This window comes from Electrona antarctica (assembly GCF_951216825.1).
Source record: "Electrona antarctica genome assembly, chromosome: 19".
In the NCBI taxonomy this organism is placed as follows: Eukaryota; Metazoa; Chordata; class Actinopteri; order Myctophiformes; family Myctophidae; genus Electrona; species Electrona antarctica.
This window is the reverse complement of record NC_136800.1, coordinates 10,529,448-10,551,611: the sequence shown is the minus strand read 5'-3', so window position 1 is coordinate 10,551,611 and position 22,164 is coordinate 10,529,448. Positions and strand designations below refer to the sequence as shown.

General features: G+C 40.4%; 3 protein-coding genes across 4 annotated transcripts; all 3 read left to right on the top strand.

The window, feature by feature from the left end:
• Positions 1-2,315: 2,315 nt before the first annotated feature.
• LOC306943227 (histone H2B-like) lies at positions 2,316-3,751 on the top strand. The gene is made up of 2 exons (XM_079529445.1): positions 2,316-2,527; positions 3,376-3,751. The coding sequence occupies exons 1-2, from the start codon at positions 2,411-2,413 to the stop codon at positions 3,610-3,612; spliced, it is 354 nt and encodes a 117-aa protein (XP_079385571.1). The 5' UTR covers positions 2,316-2,410; the 3' UTR covers positions 3,613-3,751.
• A 1,160-nt stretch (positions 3,752-4,911) lies between these two features.
• On the top strand, positions 4,912-10,066 carry higd1a (HIG1 hypoxia inducible domain family, member 1A). The gene is made up of 4 exons (XM_079529488.1): positions 4,912-5,033; positions 5,574-5,648; positions 5,814-5,948; positions 8,696-10,066. The coding sequence occupies exons 2-4, from the start codon at positions 5,579-5,581 to the stop codon at positions 8,788-8,790; spliced, it is 300 nt and encodes a 99-aa protein (XP_079385614.1). The 5' UTR covers positions 4,912-5,033; positions 5,574-5,578; the 3' UTR covers positions 8,791-10,066.
• Positions 10,067-10,927: 861 nt separating this feature from the next.
• ccdc13 (coiled-coil domain containing 13) lies at positions 10,928-20,455 on the top strand. 2 transcript variants are annotated; one of them, XM_079529904.1, is made up of 15 exons: positions 10,928-11,101; positions 11,677-11,888; positions 12,397-12,536; positions 12,620-12,762; positions 13,216-13,302; positions 13,395-13,508; positions 14,224-14,328; positions 14,459-14,629; positions 14,729-14,905; positions 16,180-16,398; positions 17,228-17,328; positions 17,601-17,660; positions 18,208-18,354; positions 19,057-19,212; positions 19,309-20,455. In XM_079529904.1, the coding sequence occupies exons 2-14, from the start codon at positions 11,680-11,682 to the stop codon at positions 19,187-19,189; spliced, it is 1,806 nt and encodes a 601-aa protein (XP_079386030.1). In that variant the 5' UTR covers positions 10,928-11,101; positions 11,677-11,679; the 3' UTR covers positions 19,190-19,212; positions 19,309-20,455. The 2 variants fall into 2 exon arrangements, with proteins under 2 accessions (XP_079386030.1, XP_079386031.1); XM_079529905.1 differs by lacking the exons at positions 17,601-17,660; positions 18,208-18,354.
• The last annotated feature ends 1,709 nt before the right edge of the window (positions 20,456-22,164 follow it).

Here is a 22,164-nt window from a genome sequence, read left to right as displayed (position 1 = left end):
TAAAATGTGCAATTACAGCCTGATAGTGTGAGAAGGAGGGGGGCTAGTGTTTTCCCGGTTTCGCTCTGGTTCTTATCATTTCGTTCATGCATCTGATTGTTCGGGGAAAGTTGTTTGCAGTCTGTTTCCAGTGGCTTTCCATGCGGCAGCATCTCAAACAGTCGGGGTGGCTTGGGTCTTTCATATTTCCACGAGCTTTGCTGACACAACGATCGTCGTACAGGGCTTCGATGGGGGGGAGATCACATCCGCTGATGCGTTCGACTGTCCGCACAACCCTCTGCATTGCTTTGCGGTTGAGGTCGGTGCAGCTGCCATACCAGGCCGTGAAGCAGCCAGTCGGGATGCTCTCTGTGGTGAGTCTGTAGAAAGCTTTTAGAACTTTGTTCCCATGCCAGCCTTCTTGAGTCTTCTCAGGAAGTAGATTATTTTTTTTATTGGGATATGAGGTAGGCTAAAGTTTGCTCAAAACGTTATATCAGTATTAACGCTTGTTAATTATAACTCATTAGAGAATTTTTGAGGGGCGCTAGCACCTCCTATGCCCAGCTTTGTGTGAATGTATGTACCCCATAGCGATTATTTGATTGGCTTAAAAAGTGAGGATAGAAATTGAGGACAGAAAAGTGATTGGCCGGAATGTGATGATGTATGATGATAAGAGGGCCCTCACTTGTGTGGGACAATTTTGTGTGTTGGACAAGTGGACAATTTTGAGTGTTTGTGTAAACACAAAGATGGCGTAACACAAACATTGAAGACGAAGGTGAGGACGCAAATTCTGATTGGCCGGAATGAGATGATGTATGATGATGTACGATGATAAGAGCGCCCCTCACTTCACACAGGTGTGATTTTTGAGGGGTCCTCAAAAATATATACGTACAGCTTTTGTGCCCACAAAATGTCCGCAACACATTAAATGCCATTGACAATGAAGGGAATATTAACGTCGTCTTGTCCCCACACGTCTCATATTTGCCATCGACAATGAAAAGAGAAATTAGGTCAAATGTCCGCAACACATTAAATGCCATTGACAATGAAGGGAAAATGTACGTCATCTTGTCCCCACACGTCTCATATTTGCCATCGACAATGAAAAGACAAATTAGGTCAAATGTCCGCCAAATAAGACGTAGATTTGTGGCAACTGGCATTCTGATTGGCCAGTATGAGATAATGCATGATGATGCATGATAATTGTTCCCTCAACTCTAGGTTCCCTCATGCTTTAGGTGCACATTTTGGGCAGGAACCTCGGCATTCACATGATAATGCTGAGGGTATAGCCTACCCTTTCATGTACCATGTTGACGACAGAATGTGGACCATGTCGACTCCATTTGGAAACAAAACGTGTACTTTCCAAAAGGTCGCTAGATGTGGGCACTTGCTTGGCTAATGTCACATTTGGGTGCGCCACAGGGGGCTCCAGGCCACTTTTGTTGGCACCACTGCCTTGTTTTCAATACCAGCATTTTTATTAAGTTGACATGGCAGCAGGGCTGCATTCCTTCGGCGTCAACAACATGTACTCACAAAGTTGTTGATGTTCTACCCTAAGTCTGCATTCCTTTGGTGCACCTCATGTGGTTATGCCCACAGATTTATGCAACAGAGGTTGTTGATGTTTATTACGAATATGGGGAACTTCCAAATTAGGCACAAATTGACTCTGCAGACAATGACCATTAAACAGGGTTTTGATATACTGTTTCAGGGCGCTCTATCATTAAGAAACCTTGACCTTGACTAATAGGACCTATATTGGCATTGAGCATAGATTAGACTCAAAGGGCAAGGTGAGAGCAAGTGACCTTGTTAACTTAGGTTAATGTTTAATTAATCTCTCTCCTTTTCTTTCTTTTTTTTTACGTTATTATTTTTATGATGATGACTGCAACTTGACTAGGCACGTTATACAGTAGCCTATATTTCTTTTTAACTGTTATGCAGAGACTATAAACTGAGTCACTCTATTAAATTGCTGGTACACATTAGCGTACGGCGGCCTATGTTTGCACACACACAACTAGTTTAACAAGAGCGACATCCAGTGGACTGAGGCAGTAGGTGACATAAGAATGAAAAACTAAAATACAGGTATTAAACAATACGCTTGCCTCTTGCCTGTAACTGTCTCTGGAGGAGGCCTGTCTCACGACTCACGTTCTTGTATTTCACCTGCTGGAATGTGCGTGGTTGAGTAGTAGCCTACTTACTGATAGCCGCTCGACGCACGTGAATTGAATTCTACTAATTATGCCTAATTGAGTTATTCGCACAGGCTGGTCGCACATATAAAAGCAGTCTCCCTGCGCGCTGTAAAATTGGGATGATCATTCCTAATTTATCCTAAAGTATACATCATATTCTGACTATAACAAATATAACGTCGCTTTGTAAAATGACAAACGATATAGCCAAAAAGAGGGGAAAGGCCGGGTCTACTGAGAAAAAGACGAGAAGAAAGGTTAAGAGAAGAGAGACTTATGCAATGTACATCTACAAGGTTTTGAAACAGGTGAGTCGATGACTGCAGTAAGCTACAAAGTAGCTATTCTACACGTGCAAGTGTGGAATAACTACGTTTTACTGTCCCAAAAAGTTGTTTTAGATTGAAGTATTAACAGTTTGCAGAATTACAGTACATTTCAAGCACAACTTATACAAAAACTGCCAGCTGTGAGTGGACGACCCAATAAAGCATTACACTTGTTTACAATAAATTGGGGATCCTATAAGCCTACTTTAGAATTGGCCTACTTTAATATTATTATTTTTACTTCAAATACAAATGTTGTAGGCGGCGACTTGTCTATGGACGTTTAAGCATATAGCTTTGAAGTCAGAACAATTTTGACAAGATTGACTTATGACCAGCCTGGAATTAATAATACATTTATATTGTTCTAAGGCATTTATTTATTTGTCATGCTGAAAAAAACGTTTCCATTGTGGTCCCATGTGTATTCAATTCATAGACATTTAAAGACATCAATAAACAAGAGGACATCAACACAGTAGGCTAGCAATAATAACCCTACAGTACAGGGGGGGGGGGGTCGTTTCCGGTAAGCTTCTAAGGACTTCTAGGACTGCATGCTCTAGTTACTAGAGTCTAGTATAAGAAAGTTCTAAAGTATACTACTTATATATTGTACTGTAGATATTGTGAAAATCATACAGAAATGCATTGATATTCAAAGAAAACATTAAAGTATGTTTTTGATTGAGCAACTTTCACTTGTAGTGGTGTATCCTAATATTTGAGGGGTCGATCTGTCTGAGTCTGACTCCAGTATAATGAATGGGTTTGTGTACTAAATTTGGTCACCACCGATTGCTAATAATTATCTCCTTTGCTTAAAGGTCCATCCAGACACGGGAATCTCCAGCAAAGCCATGAGCATTATGAACTCCTTTGTCAATGACCTTTTCGAGAGAATTGCTACTGAAGCGTCCAGACTGGCCCAGTACAGCAAACGCTCGACCATCACCAGCCGAGAGATCCAAACGGCTGTGCGACTGCTCCTACCTGGGGAACTGGCAAAGCATGCCGTATCAGAGGGAACCAAAGCTGTCACCAAATACACCAGCTCCAAATGAGCTAAAGGGGTTTAAATCTGGGGCATGTAGTCATGTACAGATCTGCAAGACTGCTACTTGCATCAGTTGTATGCTGAACAAACCTTTATTTTTTTATTTTCCCTCTTTTTGGTTTTTTTAAATAAATGCAAAAATGTGATTCCAGTCTGTACTTTTTTGTCTTGATAGCCTTTGCCTGAATGATACACATACAAGTCATGAGGTTGTCTTCATTAATTAGAGCAAGACTGTCAAATGTAAAGTTTAAACTAATGGGTTTTCAGTTCACTGATTTTTAACATCAATTAACTGTTTACTCTGCATGCACTGTGATTCATTATTGTGTGGAAGAGCTAAAGGCTAAATTGGTTGTATGATAGGCCTATTGGTATTCTAAAGGCCAGCATATGGCCAGGTCAAGGGGATGAGACTAGCAGGATGTCATCCTGGCTGCTAGATTTCATTCCTGAGGTGCTAGATTATGGAAAGTAAGTGTGATAAAGATAAATCCCTTTAGCAACCTGGTATGTCCAAGCACATCCAAGTAAATTGTTACATGCTGCAGAGTGCAGAGCACTTGCATGTTCATTAGATATATTGTACATTGAAGGAAAGCATTGTATTAACTTTTCTTAGTGGATCTATGGCAGTGTATATGGAGGTGAAATGCATCTCAGATTCATTGGATGATGAATACTTTTGATATCCTTTTTATTGCTGTTAAATGTGGGAATTGAATAATTTGGGGTGCAGCTGTATATTCTGATAGGTAATAGCATTGCTGTGTTTGTTCAGCACTCTAATAACGGAAGGGATTTTCAGGTCAGGGGATGAATAGGACTCAAGTGAATTTGAAAGTGATGAAAAATAAAATGAGCACTGAGCAGATTTGAAGCTGACAAATTGGATATCTCACATTGGATGTGTCCTAGCTGAAAATGTATATTTTTTAAGAACGATGGGAAGACCCCTGGACATTAGAGTCTACAGCAATGCTCATATATAGCTTTACATCTAGAAAATGCAAAACGTTTTGTTTTAACAAAAACAAAATCACATTCGAGAAATCATAGCAGAAGCCCTCACTTCTACGAACTGCCACTACCATTTATGGCCACAGCCACAGGGGGCGCGTGGTCCACGCAACATCACGCCTCCCGTGCCCGTGACGTGTGTAGGCCACTATTGCATTATGGGAAATTGTGTTTTAATGTTACCGGATACGGTAGGCGGGCTCTACACAGGAAATGAGAGAGCAGTGACCTATCAGAGCCGTGGGCTCGGCTCTGGCAACGGTTACGTCATAGGTACGTACAGTGACTGAAAGTTACATCACATGAGATATTTTAGCCGGCGAGGTAACCTCTTCCTTCCTTCCAGTATCTGAGAGCACATCGTATTGTTTCTTCAGAGGCAGTGTGAACAATATAGTCTTTACAAAGGTAAGAATATGTATTTGTATACTGGTAATTCACACGTGTTGCCTTTAAACTACGGTAGAAGTACTCTTTCCAAATATTTTATCCCCGTGCTTTGAGTCGGTGCCATTTGTTCGACCTTCGATATGTTTGGGCTTAAAGTTATTATCTTGTCAAATCTAGGATTTGAGGAAGTAATAATAAGGTTCACAAGAATCATGACGTTATTATGCGTAATGTTAGGCACATCGAGGCACATGCGTAACGGGTCAAACTCAAAGGGACTGCATGTGCCCTTGATGTCTAACCTTTGTTCCATCGGGCCATGTTATATAAATATTTATACATAAATGCTTGGTTTAGATTACATGACTTGGTTCAAACTGTGCGTGTTTATTTGGATTTTGGTGAGCTCTGATAAAGGTGGGTGTGTCTGGCCTAGTGAGAGACTCGCTGACGATGCAGCAACACGACAGATGATTGTTATTTATTCCAAGACCAAACACCACAACGTTCCGTTTTAGATCACCTATAACTATTGTTATTATTTATGTTTTATTTTAGTCAAGATGTCTTATGATGGTGAACATGAGTCCAAGTTCATGCGAAAGGCAAAGGAGAATCCTTTTGTTCCTGTTGGTGAGTACATTCAGTACCCAGTACTATACCCACATGTTACATCAGTTTTTTACAGCACTTTGGTTGACCTTCTGGTCTTTGCAAATGTGCTCTAGAAATAAAGTTTGATTTGATTCGGTTTGATTTGATTGAATTAAAACGTGTCTGTCTTATTTCTTATTCAAGGCATGGCTGGGTTCTTTGCCATTGTTGGATGGAGACTTTATAAAATGAAGAGTCGAGGGGAGACGAAGATGTCTGTTCACCTGATACACATGCGTGTAATGGCTCAAGGCTTTGTAGTGGGAGCCATGACATTAGGTATGTAGAATGTCAAGACACATTTGAATGACAGAATTGCATGTATTCAAATTGCATTATCACCAGAGTATGTTTGCTCAACTGGGCTGAGGTTGCACTAGCTGAACATAATGCCAAGTTAGGGCGTAAAGTAGTAGTAGCAGCAGCAGCAACAGTTTGTAACTAGTGACCTAGAACAAACAATTTTCTACACAAGGTAAAACATGAGATTTGTTTTGAAGAAAAACAAACAAAAACATCAGTCATTGTCTGTCAGAGTTCCTCTCTATCCCCCAGCTGCCCTCCTCAGACCCCACAACTCTAAAATGTTTACATTACATTGCCAAAGCAAGTGTCAAAATGAACCCCCTCTCTCACACATGGCTTAAATGCATCTTGCCAGCCCAGGGACCATCCAGACCCCCTAGTGCCCTAGGGCTAGGCTGTGTAAACAAGCATGCCCACACAGATGGTCAACACACCTTCTGGCCTCAGGGTTATAATAACGTCTAATCAGATGTTCAATCTGGTCACCTGTGCAGGGTGTTTGTGGGCCCTTTAAAATTTGTTTTTAAAAGGTCTTATATATTTTTTGTTACCCAAACTAACTGAGTATTGTATTATAAGTGTTTCATTAACCAGAGTGATCATGGAAACCTTTTTTCAAGTCAACAGAAAATAGCCTATGGCTTTTACCCTTCTATTTCCGTGTGTTCAGTTGGATTCAGTCACAGGTCACAGGTCACAAGCTCCATTCATGGATCAATGCAAGTTGAATGATGAATGCCATGAGAAAAAATAATTCATAACCTGGTTAAAATCAGTGCTCGGTAATGTCTCTGAAGCCTGATACCATGTATGTTGCATACTCGCATTTCAAACGTTTTAAACTTGGTATGATGTGATTAAGGGTGTAATCACATCATAATACCAATAACGCAACTCCTGCTAGCTTAATTCTTGAGAATATTGCATTCCGGTTGAGTGATACTACACATGTTTGGTGGAAGACAGGTGAGGAAGACACAGATTGAATATTCTCCACCCATCTAAATAGCCCCCCATAACACAGTAGACTAGAGGCCTACTTTGTTCTCAGAAGAACAGATGGAAAAACAAAAGAATGCAGTAACCTACAGGTAGCCTATTTAAATATTTCGATGATTGTTGCACCACAACTAATTATAAGATACAATATTACTTTATTATAAGCTCACACACATACTGTAATACACACGTGTGACATAACACAAACGATAAATGACATCAAAGACAAGAGCAATGTACACCACTCTGCCTACCCCTGGCCAGACTCTAGATTAAGTCTCAAAGGACAAAGGAGTGGTCTTCTTCAGTCTAACCTTATTGCATATAATTGGATCGCCTTATCAACTTCCTGAAGGCAGGACGTTTTTATTCCCTATAGAAAAAAGTAGCTAGTGTTTGAAGTGATATCCCTTGCCAACCTTAGCATACTGTTGTCTGGAGTCTCTCAAGTGGCTGTCCACAAGCTTTGAACACATGTTCAGTTGTTGCAGCAGTTGCGAGTTTCATACCAGGTGCAGGAGGTGGTACTGAAGCACAAACAAGAACAAAAGAAGAATCATCTGTCTAATTACACCAAAGGATCTTACTAATATAAAGTCTTGGCTTTGTTTTCTTACCCACTGATTCAATTGGATCTTTCCATGACAAAAGATGGTCTATTACTACTACTAGGGATGTATACGATTATACCTGGTTGATCAGTATTAATAGTAATGCGGGATCTCTGTATCTTTAGTGGTGCACTAAAAACAATGTATTCTGTCTTTTAATTAATGAGGGAGCGTTTTTCAAATCAAAACTGTATAATTGAGTACTTTAGAATGTATTGGTCTGGCGTGTCAGTGCGACATTCAGACAGACATTCCTTAGTACGACAGCTGTCAGTATAAAGGGTAAAAAGTACACTGAGCTGAGCTTACACAGCCCTGGGGAGCACCCACATTAGTAGTTAATGCTGAGGAAAGGGTTCTTTCTGTTCACCCTCTGTTATCAGGAAAGAAGCCTACTATAGAATATCAGTATTGTATTGAAAGCTGAAGAGAAGTCTAAAAAGAGAATCAATCACCCTTGCAAGATTCTCATTATCTAGGTGTTTCGTAATTAAGTGGACCGGTGTGACAACCACATCCTCTGTACTGCAACCCTTCTTGTAGGCAAACGCTTCTGGCATTATGGCAAGACTTGGTTAGTAGTGCATTAGCCTCGGAAACCCAGATGTTTTATTTCCTGGAAGAAACTCGACTGCTCATAATTATAAAACTGTTTAGGCTACATTTTATCCCCCAGTATTGGTGTTGACTTAATATTAAATTACTGCCGTCATAAATAACCCAAAAGGGATGTAATCTATCGTGCAAAGTGCAAGATTCCGTATATACAGTAATTTGTGTTGTGCATCAACTTTCATTTTAGTAATACTTACTCACGAAGAGAAGACTTCCGCACACCCGGTTTTGTTTAGAGCCACTTGCTAAAAGCTCTTGAACCAGCAAGTGGCAGTGTGTGGGTCTCCCTCTTCTCCTACCAGAAATACTTACTTAGTTAGAAGCCATTTACGCTATAACTAAAATTGCACATTGTGTCAGGTGGTGCACCGTGCAACCAGCCTCTTGTGCCAACCAAGTGGTTTTACCAAAGTAGTAATGACTTGGGCTGTCGTTGTTGTGGTTCGTTAGAATTTGTACTCTGTGTTTTAAACATTTTTTTCTTGTGCTTTTCAGGTGTCATCTATTCGATGTACAATGATTACATTGTGAAACCCAGAGAAGCCCAGAAAGCATTGGAACAAAAAGCATTGGATCAAATTCATAAATGAGCATGGACTCTCTTTGGACTTGTATTAACAGTATATCCCTTAATATTGCCTCATATTAAGGTGTTGTAGAACATTTATTTTTTGCAGATGTGTAGATTTTTCTATTCACATCCTTCACCACACCGCCACTGTAAATAGTCTAAGTTATTGATTATAGGTATTATTATTATAGGTAAAGATATTTGGTACATTTAATTTGAAGCTTAAAGATTCTCTTCAGTGTTCTAGTGTCTTTTTCATTAGATAAACCTTTACTGATCCCAGGGGGGATTCAAAGAAACCCGTCATAGGATCTCACCGCAGATAGCAAATGGAATTTATCCGTCAGGGTTTGGATGAAGCCTTATGATATTCTCATGTTTTGTTCAACAAGATCCACAAATCAATACACACATACAAGGAGAAAGCTTACATTAGGATACAATTAAGTACTGGTGTCATGTCACTGAAGTTTCATTCTAGCCCACCTGTAATGATGTGTAATGTTTTTTTGACAACTGTTAATAGAGCAACTTGTTGGCAACATATGTTTTTAAAGCATATCATGGCTTAAAGATGTGGTTCACTATGGGTTTGATTTATGTTGTCAAAGAAAACATGAAACTCCTAGGCTTATGTTAACCACATACTTTGAAATCTGTTAAAGAAACCAATGGCTCAAACACACAAACTTAACTTCTGGGTTTTAAGACTATAAACTACATAAGAGGATATAAGTGCTACTACTCCTGTGAAAGAAGCTGTGATAATCTGAAATTGTTTTTAAGATTCGGTGATTGAGTGATGATGCCTTTGTGCAGCAGAAAAAAACTGAGTCATGAATCAAAATGATAACTATTTGAGAAGTTTTTGCTTCATTGATTGATTGAATACTATTATGTTTGTTAACAGTAGCCATTGGCAGTACAGTCAATTTCACAGTGCAGTATTTAGGATAATACCACAGTATACAGTATGGTTCCTTGATACCGCAGTATAAAACATACTATTTCACTTACTGTCACTGTACACTGGTTTCTTGAAACTTTTTTTTTTTTTTTTACCTTTGTTGCATACTGTTTTTCTTTTGTTTGTTTTCCCCCAGATTTATATTTTTTAATTTGCTCTTGCCAAAAGTGTATGCACCTTAGCCTACTTTTCTGAAATGGGCACACAATGGGAAACTGTAAAGATGCCTGCTCCCAAATGGCCAAAACAAATGAAAAATATGGTATTGATTCAGCTTCACATCTAGCATAGGCCTATTTGAAGACATAATTTGGCAGCAAAAGGTAATTTCTTGTAATAATTATTAGTGAAAGAATTCCTGTAAACATCTTTGGTATTTTGAAATGTTTAATTTATCAGAGATGGCTACATTACAATTAATTGGCATATCTGAGGTACAGTATTTGAACTTGTGAAAATGGCCAGTTTTCAACATTCTAACTGAAGGCACAATCATGACAAATTGAGCTGCGGCAATGACGACATCAACTGTACAGTACAATTTGTGATTCGCTTGAAGACTTGTTAAAATTAAGTTGAATGTCAGTGTGCGATTGTAAAATGCGATTAAAAGTATTTAAAAAGTTAAATTGTAGGCCTATATGTATTTTTCACCTATTTAGACCATTGGCAGAGGGCCTGCATCAGCTACATGCCAAGTGTGATTTATTTACACGTATAAATACTGTTAAAACAATTGCTATTTATAAAGTTGATTTGTGCTGTGGTATAATGGGAAAACATTTTGTTTGTAAAAAGCATTTACGTTCCAGACTCGGAGATGAATGCTATCGTGCATAGGCCTATCCCTTTTTTTCCCCAAGCATCAAGCGAGGAAAGCAACAGAAAGCGAGTCACGACATTATCAAGAATTGTACATCACCACCATAACATTTTCGGGGTTAACCTTATTTTTTTTGGAAGAAGACGCTTTAAATTGTACAATATTTTGTTCTATTTTTATTTCCACAGGTTGACAAAGTAGACGTAGCTAATGTAGACTGGGCACTTTACCCACGCGGAAATACCGCCCTACGGGTTTGTTTATTTATGTTTTGTAAACATTGATCTTGGCAGCAGAGCACAGATTTACTCCCCAGACTCTGGTCCCCCTCCCTTGCAAATTGTTGCATTTAATGCATTATCCCGCGAGACTTGGTGGCCCTGATGTGTCTCGTAAACAGGTTTCTGTGCTATGGGTACAGGCTATACATCACGGTGCGGTCAGCGTCACAGGAAGCCCTGATAGTAGGCCACTGAACTGTCTTAACATCTCAACACAAAATCGCGTAGGCCTAATCGATCGTAGCTTAACAACTGACAGGTGAGTTATACATTTATATTGCACTGCCATCTATGATCTAACATGCATGCAATATTAAACTTTCTACTGTGTGGAGGCTGCTGCTACCATGCTACGATGCCTTCACAGGCCTGCTTTAATTCCTGATCGGCCTTCGACCGTCTTTTTAAAATAAAAATAATTCATTGTCACTTCAAAAAAGTGTGTTAATTACATAAGCATTTTAATCTATGTAAGTAAACCTACCCGTTCTTCCTTATAAGACCTTATTGTTTGTAGGGTACCCACAGCCACAGGTCTATAACTTTTATTGATGATTCTGGGGGGCATTATTTAATAGTGCCTCATCATGTCACTTTGGCATTGCTATTATTTGTTAAACGTAATTAAGTACTTGCCAATTGTTCATGGCACCACTTCATTTAGCGAGTTCTGTCTTCAATATTAGTCGACTCTGGAGGTAAAGGTAAATTGCACTGTATGTATGCTTGTATAGCCTACTACTCAGTTCTCTGCTCATGGGATCAAAATATGGGCCTTCCTCAGCCATCACCAGCATTATGTTGTCTTTTAAACCTATATGCAATGATCCGCAGATCATGGAAGACGATGGTGGGCTGAATGACAGTTTAAAGCACCAGTTCCGAGCTCTGCAGAAACAGCAGGAGGAACGTCTCCAAAGAAAATTACATAAAAAGGATAAAGAACTGCACAGTCCTGCCTGTGTGACCCAGGAGACCCCCAGTAGTCTGGATGACTTGAACCTGTCTGAGCTAGATACTTTTCATACCGGAAACCTTAATGAGAGGTGAGATCCATGAATTGATTCCCATCATTGATTTCCTTTTTAAATTAATCCCACGATTTTGTAACCCATTTTTCACCCCTGTGTCAATTATCCAATGTGATCCTGGGCTCTACACACCCTCCGCCAACCTGGGGAGAGCAACGGCCTTGAACTCATGCACGAGTGTCCAAGTTGCTCCTTTACACCTGACAGGGGGGAGTTTCCCTGGTTGGACGTAGCGCATGGAAGGAACACGTTATTCCAACCAGTTCCTTTCCCCTCCATCAGGCACCCCGGCTGGCCAGGGGGAGGCAGTTTAGAGACCAGGATTACTGCATGTTTTTTGTGAGAGTACCTACCCTAGGGGACACGGGGAGAACATGCCATCATTGATTTCCTGTGTGTTTACTTTTGCACAGGTAGTACGTTACGTAATGTATGCCAAATGCCGATATCTTGCATATTGCTATTATGAGAGAAAAAAAAGTCTGTTCCTATCCTGAGTGTTTCACTTAAATCCCTACTACAGACTACTACAGAATCAGTTACAAGACCAAGTGAGGGAACTAACTGATGAGAATGGTCGTCTCTTCAAGCTTCTGAGTGAAAAGGACTTTGAAATAAAGCACCTGAAAAGGAAAAGGGAGGAAGACAGACTGGCTTTAGCAGGTATTATAGCAACAGCAAACAATCCGTTGAGTTAATATATTCTCTAGCATTGTGCAAAATCGGTTGTCATCCCTGTTATTCAGGCACATCTGGCTTGGCAGGGGATGCTGCAGCCACCAAGATCGTTGAGCTGTCCAAGAAGAATAGAGAGCTATCAGCTGAAATTGAACAAGAAAGGATTAAAGCAAAGCAAAGCAGCAACAGAGTCAAAGAGCTGGAGAAAGAGGTGATGATGGCATTGGTGTTGACCCATTCAGGGCGGGAACCCCTTTTGGTGTTAGCATTATGTTATGCTTTAGCTATTGAAAAATAGCAGATCTACAAGCTCATAGTGCGCCACCGAGTGGCGCGCTACGAGCTTGTAAAATCGTGGTTCTTCGATTTTTGAAAAATCGAAGAACCACTGACATAGAAACATAGCTTTTTCAGAAAACTGTCAGGATGTAGAAGACATTTTTAGAATCTGATCTCAGGTCAAAATGGATTAACTGTAATATGGTTAGGATGGACCGTAATCATTTCAAGCCACATGAACACATTCATTAGTTCAAAAACTCATCATGTATGCGTTTGAGATTAAATAACATTTTAATCAAATTTTAGCAAATTAAGAAGGGAATGTGTAAATGAATGACGATTTGTATTATATATTCTTTTCCTTTTTTACTTTCGGCCATAGCTACAGACCGTTTCATTACTCTCTCCACCTGGGCAAAGGATTGGCACAAAAATACAGGATGGGAGGTCATCAGATGATGGTGAGGAGGTATGTAGAAAAGGTGAATATTAGGATATTGAAGTTATCGTATTAATTATAATAATGACAACCCCAGAAATGTGTATTTCTTTCACCAACAGAACAACCCGGTGATGAAATCTCTGCAGGAAAAATTAACTGCTGCCCAGTTCAAAATGACTGAATATCGCAACCAGATTCAAGCTGTTAAACAGGAGCTCAAAATAGCTCATAAGGTAGCAGCAGTACAGTATTATAATGTATTGTATAGATTTATTTCTGTTCACAGCAACACTGCTTCCGTATCAAACACCTGACACATTTGTTCAATAGGAGATTGTGTTGGTGGTTATATAAATACATCCATAGCAATGAAGCATCATCGTGTCCTGTAGCAAAGTGGCTGTGAACATGGAAGTAATATTAATAATAATAAACTTTATTTATATAGCACCTTTTTAAACAATGTTTCAAAGTGCTTAACAACATAATTAAAACAATCAAGCAATCACAAACACCACAAGAACTACAACCAAAAATATAACAACACTATCAGGGGGAATAAAGGTGTCAAGTTCTGGGGGTTAAGAAGGCCTCTCTGTAGAAATGTGTCTTTGATAAGTCTAGCTAGTCTAGTCTGTACTAATTGTAAGCGGTGTATGGATCCTTTGTTGAGATTTGAATAAAGAGCATTGCAGTAATCCAACCGTGATGAAATAAGGGCATTGATGACTTTATGGAGGTTTAGGGGTGGAAAGGATTGGACGGATTCTATAGATGTTGCCTAGGTGGAAAAAGCAGGTGCGAACTATGTTTTTTACTTGAGCTTCGAGGCAAAGGTTAGGACACCTAGGGTCTTTGCCACAGGTCACAAACATGCTGTAGTTTATACAGTACATTATGAATTACAAAATAATGATAAAATAAACAAGGCTGCTATTTTTGTTACAGGTATTGATTAGTGAGGTTGGAGAGGAGGTCAACATCCAGCAGATACTGAGCTCCCCAGGGGGCTTCCGGGGTCGCTCTCAGCAGATTTTAGTTCTTCAGGCCAGGGTAAGATTGCTGAATTCATTGAATAGTGATGTTTTCATAACACCTACTGTATGTATTCTTACAACCAAGAGGGGTTTTCACTTAATGCACCAGCAGGGGAGACAGGTTTGTCTAATTTCTGTGTGTCCAGGTCCGGGACCTTGAGCAGCAGTTAAACCAATCAGCCCAACGGAGGCAGTCGAGTGTGTTAAGTGTTGAGGAAGAGTTTCTGGGGGTCGGCAGTCTGCAGAAAACACCACCTCAGGACAGGAACCTCGGCTACATTCGCACCATTGAGAGAGAGAAGAGAGAGACATTTGAGGTAATATAATCACTCAGTTCACTGTAAATTAACTAATTCAACTGAGATATTAATTTAGTTTGAGTACGAGTGTCCTCCCCATTTGATTTGACTTGGCAGAGGATTACAGCAGACTATGAGGCACTCCTGAAAGACCATGAAGAAGTGAAGAAGAAGCTGGAAGGCTCTAAAGCCAGAAACAAATCTCTGACTGCCGAAGTAAAAACCCTGAAGGTCCAGATATCCACTCTCCTGGATAAGGGCAAGCATGATGACGAACTGGTGGATGCCCTTCTCGTAAGTCATGAGGTCAATGAAAAATATTTGTCATCATAAAAACAAAATGAAGTGTACAATTCTATGGATAGACCAACAGTTTTGATAGATGTTCACAGTAGATACAATGAGCCTGTCAAACATAATGTTTATTGCATTTCTTTTTGGATCTGTTAATGGGTCCTCCATGGTTGTTTGAGTACGTAACAGGACTGTGATCCTGCCTGGTAGTGTCTGTTTCATATAAGACCTGTCTAAACAAGGGTAATTGGTGATCATGTCACAAGAAAAACGTTAATGCACTTTTCTCAGTCCAGAAGACATAATCTTTGTCATAAAACACGGCCACGTAACCAAGTGTAAACAAAACGTTATGGTGTAATATAGTTTTTGTATTGACTAGTGAAGCACCCATTTTCCGAGTAGTTAGTGCAGTACCTACTATGAAATCTGTCCTCTATCAGTGCTGCGACATCAGGGATCTCCTGCACAGACAGTTACACAGAGCTTTCTGGAATTTAAGGATATAGGGCTATATCTTGCGCCACCCCTTACCCCTTAACTTATTTGCAATTTTTTACTATTTTGAAAAACATTTTAAAATAGTTAAAATAGTTAATCTACAAGCTCACAACACAATGTGTCGGTGTAGATCGGCTAGTTGAACTATTTAAAATGTTTTTCAAGATAGTAAAATATGGCATATAAGTTTAAGGATAAAGGGTAAGGCTCGCCCAAGATAGGGCCAATTCTGTATAGTAGATACACATCCATTTTTATTTTGGACTAATACACGTTTAAGGCTTAATTGCACAACTGTGTCACTTTCAGACAAGGACAGATTTACTATCGAATAACGTGTTGCATCGCCGTCGACCCCTCGTACTGCAGAGTATAAATGAGGCTTAACCCATTCATTATGTTATTCTTTAGATATTGAAAAATAGCAGATCTACAAGCTCATAGCACGGCACCGAGTGCCTACGAGCTTGTATTGTAGGTCTGCTATTTTTGAAAAATCGTGAAAATGTGGCGCAAATCTTTGAATATATATTCTTTCAGAGCGAACGTCTAACTCAAATCTTTGCTGCTGGGAGTAGTAGAGCCTGGAACAACATATTTGGCAGCCAATTACATATAATTCTGGGGGTCCTTGACATGAAATAGTTTGAGAATCACTGACATAGAAACATGTTTTTTTTCTTCTTCAGAAAACTCATGATTTAGAAGACATTTGTAGAATAGTTCTCAGGTCTAAATGGGTTAAGCATGTCCGTCCTGCGTCCCTCCTGCAGAAGCAGCAGACCCAGATGCAGGAGGTGCTGAGCCGGCTCACCCTGCAGCAGCAAGACGCACGGGACCAGGAGACCCTGCAGAAGACCCCGGGGGGTCTGCAGCCGAGCAGTGAGGCCTCCAGGCACAGCACCCTCGTCCTGCAGCTCAAGCAGATGGTCTCTGAGAAGGAGGCCAAGGTGAAGGAGCTGGAGAAGGAAATCCAGCAGATTTCCTTTAAGGTAAAAAATACTTTTAATTGGAAACCAGCAATGAATTGATGCTCCCTGCAGTCCCAACAGTCAGCAAAATGCGAGTTGAAAATTGAACGCCCCTGGTTCGATAACTTTGATTCATAACTTTCTCCTCTCTGCCGTCAGGTTCCTGTCTGTCTCTAAGTCTGTCTCTAAGTAAAGCTAAATTTTAGTCACTCATTTGAGAATTCATTTCCCTTTCCTTTTTTATCATTTGTATTTCATTAAAGGGATATTTCACTTTCAAATAGAATAAACATTAAAAAAATATATATAAAATGCATTTAAAAAGTCATGGGAAAGAGGCCGTGAATTCTTCATTTTTATTTGTTTATTTGGATCCCTATTAGCTACTACCTTAGTAGAAGCTACTCTTCCTGGGGTCCACACATAAAATACATTACATCATATGAATACATTTTACAAGACTGAGTTAGGACATTAGAATGAATGTCCTAACTTAGGACATTCTAATGTGCGAGGGGGCTGTGATGTTTTCAGTACTTTTAATGACTTCATTTGAAAGTGAAATATTCCTTTTAAGTTAACAGACATCTTCTGTATAATAAGAACATTATACTGTAGTTCCATTATTCAGAGGAGTAGAGCCCACGAAGATGGGATATGGATAGAAACAGTAGAAAATACCCAATTTACCCAATATATTTCATCATATTATTGTTTGTCACAGAACTTGGAAATGCAACTTTACTTTCTTCATAAGAACACAAAAAAAGATGAAAGGGTAAAATGTTAATATTATGAAACACTATTAAGATATTGTCAAGAAAGTGCTCATTTCAATCCTATGTTGCAGAGGGAGGATGGAAACAGTCAGGCCAGCTGCATGACCGCTACATGCAGTTCCACATATCCGACAGAAGAGGGAGACATTAACAAAAGAATGAGCTCTGCACGGTAGGCGTGCTAATAATGATCATCACATTCAAAACTATTAAAAAATATTATGAAATATTGTTTGCTCGATTAAAATTGGACATTGCTCAGACAGATGCTTGACATAAATTATCTTTGACAACTTATAAATAAATCATGGACACAAATCTAAACATTGATGCAAACAGAGCTATGGTGTTTGCTCAAATTTCAGCCTATTGATTTAGCGTCATGGCTCTGTGAATGTCTTCTGTAATATGTTCTATTTATGACTATAGCTTCCTCTCTTCCAGTTCGGTTACAAAACTTGGCCATAAGCTGGTGCAGTCTGCACCAACTAGTTTAGATGTCAGGTAGGTTCACGAGTTACTCATAATATCTGTTCCTTATCTGTTTTTTGAGTGGTGTAAACCACTCCTACAACTGGCTTTGTTAGTTTGTCTGTCTGTCTGTTCGTACCAAAAAATGAGCATGGTTGCTATGGTCAGTGGTCACCCAGTTCACACGGGTGTGATTTCATTACGTCAGCCATTACGTCAGACCACAGCTGATCAGTCTATATAAGACCTTACACCACTCAGTTCACACGGGTGTGATTTTATTTAACATTGTCATGCATTATTGCAAGTGTTTTTACGGGCTGTCTAGAAGAGGTGAGTCTGTGTGTGGGGGTAATTCTGCGAACCACTGGACTGACCAGCACTCATGTTTTATACGTTGAAATAATTAACTTTAAAACTAAATTTATATTGGGAGTCAATGGAAGACTGTGCCGAAGCTTTGCCCAAATATGTAAATGACATAATACTACTGATGTTGTAGAATAGATGCCCAGACATCACATACTGGCCACATGAAATCTGAGATCCACATCTTGGGTTTTTTCCTCCCTTTTTTCAGTGGTGGTTTGGCTCCTCCTAGATGTCAACATTGTCCCACTGAGGTGAACTCTCTGATGGCCCAGTGTACCGAGTACAGGACTTTGTACCAGGCTGCAAGTGTAGAGAAAGACAGACTCCTAGTCGTGGTCAAGCTCCAGCAGGAAAAGTAATACACAATGTTCAATTCAATGTACATTATCCCTGCAGACAGCAGTATACTTTTCATTGAAAGCACAAGTTATTGAATTACTATCTGTGTAGGTGGATTGCACCGTAGTTTCTATCACCACAGTGTGTGGGCTTCTTTCTTGACCAAGACCACAACAGTCATTGGCTAGTTTTCCATCACCAATGGCAAAACAAGTCAATTGTATTTGTATAGAAGCTCAACTAAGCCGGATGCACCATGGCGGATTTGAACCCACAACCTGGTGGGCAGGCACCCGAGCACCCAGGATTTGTATTATCCATTAACCTAACCCTATATATATACCTAGTTGACAGATGGTCCCCCAGGGTCTATACTTGGTCCCCTTGTTTTGTCCATCTAGTCTACACCAAATCTACGCCACAAATTGATGATATACGACTTGTTGTGAGCTGGAAGAGCTGCTATTCTCAGTGAATGTTTGCATATGACATGCCACAAATTGGGACGCTATGGCTCATCTGGATAACACATACAAATGTAGTATAAATTGCTATTTATTTACATTTTTGGATGTGCTAACTTTTTGGAATTCTTTTAATTCCTACTTTTTTTGATGATCCTAATATCAGAGTCAATATCGAATGATAGAAGTTCTATCATTGTGCTGATATTTGAGAGAAAAGCTGCATTGACAGGCCTTTTTTCCCTTTTGGACAGAGAGAAAGAGATGAACCAGAGGTGTGTGGAGGCAGAACAGAGACTCCAGGAGGAGCGTCGCAGGGCAGTGACACTAGAGCAGCAGCTAGAGAAGTCAAAAACTGGACTTGGAGAAAGGATTGACACTGCATAATGCAAGCGACAGGAGTCCAATCGGTAAACCTGAGTGCTCAGTGATGACCTGGCGTGATCTAGATTATGCTCTTTTCTTTGGTGCACTGACTCATCGATCCCTCTCCGTTCCCCCCCCAGGAGCTTCCACCAGCCCAACAAGAAACTCGGGGAAGCAGGGGGAGTCGTCCCACTGCCTGATCGATAAACGCACCACTGAATGAACTAAGTATCCAAAGAAACTGAGGATGTCAGTACAGATGCTATATCTTATGTATTGTTGCCTTCTTAGTGTTTCTGAGTGAGAACATTAGGAACATTCCTGCTTTTCAACTGTAAAACGTCAAACATAACATCTTTACTATAAGTCACCTGCACTATGAAATTCTCAGCTGTTCGTTTAACTCTGAGAGTATTAGTGGACAGACACACTTTACTGTGGTAGCTCAGCCGGGTTTTGAACGGGTTCCATGCATGCCTATAGCTCAGGACTTTGCCATTTCTCCTGTCGGCTCTCACCTTCCAATCACTGTTTACTGTATGTAAATATTTAAATAAAGCATAAATATGTATCTAAATAAAGCAAAAATATATTTTTAATGATATAGTAAAAAACAGTACTAACTACATATATGGTGATCAACACCCATGTGGATGCATTGAGGTACTAACATTGACCTACTGTCAAACCAGTGTGCACAAGAAATGTGGTTTGCGAGATTAGCTCCGGATGCGCGCACGCACGCACGCACACCATAGACAATAATGGAGGGGCGCCGTCTCTACTGAAGTTGAGCCACGGGAGACACCACCGACGGCCGCGAGTTTCCGTGTCGAGCGTTGCAAAATCCGGTAGAGCCGACTCAGCCCCGGCCGAGTTGTAACCCGATATGGACAGAATAGTAAATGCTGGACACAGCTCCTTAGGAACAAGGGCAGAGCTGCCACACGTAGGAAAGAAAGGAGCAAGACACGCGCGGTGCATCTGAAAGCCAACATCGAGAGCAGCGAAGGTATACATAAAAAGGAAATGGATTCCCATATAGTTTGAATTAATCTTTTAAATTAAACAGACTTCTAACAGATGATGGTATGATAACCTCCTAATGGAGGGGCAGGTCTTTAGCCATTGATTTAGTTGATGAGGCAATACCTGGATTAAATACCACAGGACTAAATTGCCAGATGACTTTCATGTGTTAATTTCTGCCTTTGTGTATCCTGTATTTGAATTTTCCATTTCTATTTTTAGAAGTGGGGAAATAAAACTAAATGATTATCCTTTAAACACCTCTGCTCTTTTGCTGCGGAACAGGAAGCCCCTGGAAAACGGACAAAATACTTTGCTGAGTAGGCCCTAAAAATATTGTAAGGCTTTCATGGTATTTATATAGCCTATGTATGCTCTTTCTTTCCTGTTAAATAAAGATTGCGGAACCGAGCTGAAATTAACTCATGTGTGAGAAGCATGGATATATGTTGGTTTGACTACTGGATGCTGCCATCTGGCTGCATGTGGTCATTTATCTGGAGGAGGCTCTAAGAGCAACGCTGAAGGGAGCACTCCAGGCCACAGAGCGAGACCCGCACCTCTACGGACATGATGAGCCAAGTCAAGCATGTCTTCCTGCAGGCACCGTGATAGCACAAGATACTAACCAGGGGTTACTATAGCTGGGCACTGCAGCACTGCACGTAATTGCCAACCCCCCCCTACACATTCTACTGTCACATCTGCCACAAAGCAGGGACAGCCTCGGGGAAACAGACATGTCTGGTTTTGGCCTACAAAAGGACATTTTAGTAATTTGCCCTGGCCTGTTCCTTTGACACCATCAGAAACAGAAAGCCAATTACGTGTTTGTGATGTTCCTCGTTTTGTTCATCACAATCGGCCAATCAAGACAACGAGGCCCTCCTCCTGAGTAGCACAGCTTTTATCAATTGTCTTATCAAGAGACGGTTGATTGTAGAAATGATTGATGCTTAGAGGCAAGAGCACATCTCACTGGGGCAAGTGAGGGGCAATTCATTAATTTCATCAGCTCACACAAAACAAACAACAAAATAAGAAACAGTTGAATTACAAAATAAGCGACAATAGAATTAAAACTAGGGATCTGAAACACTATAGGCCTACAGTATACACAGTACACAAGAATTGATGAATTATCAATTAATTACCTGCTGCCTTATTATATCTGCAGAATTGTGCTATGAAATGTAAATATGTGTGTGTGTTAACAAATTAAAGCACTGCACAGGCCTGGGCCGTGGCTCAGCAGTCCAGGCACCTTGGCTGGTAATCCAGACTGGCAGTAAACTGCGGGTTAGACTCCCGATCCCGACGGCCTTTACTCAAGGGGCCAGTGAGGCTATTCAACGTTGAAGCTCTGGGCCCTAGTGGTAGGAGGAGGGACTACAGGCGGACCCGTGGATTCATGACCGGGAAACCCCGTGCAGCTGGGCTTTAACATTGAGCGCTCGGTTGCACTTCTGCATTTGACCCATTTGACCACCAAAATGTGGTGGTCAAATGCGGAAGTAGACGTTCTGAGACGCTACTTCCGGCAGTCTTCCGGGTGCTTCAAAACGCCACTGAGCAACTTCCACTGACATGAAGTTCAGTCTCTATCCTTTTATATACTCTATGCCTTTACTGCATGTCACCCCCCCCATCTCTCTCCCCATTTCCTGTCAGCCTACTGTCTATCCCTCCATAAAAATAAAATAAAGGCGAAAGCCACAATTTAAAAAAAAAAAAGCACTGCACAAAGCCAAACGTCCTGCTAAAAGCATAGTAAACCTGAGTCCAACACCAAATTAATGCCGTGGTGTGATGTTGTGAGCTCACTCATCCACGTAGCCCTGTCCAGTTGAAACTATAAATCTCTTTAGTAATCTTTAGTAGGCTAGATGTATGTAAGAGTTGTTGGCCATGTGTCTGTTACTATATTCCTTCATTGAGGTAACATATAGGTCGTTATATTTCCCATC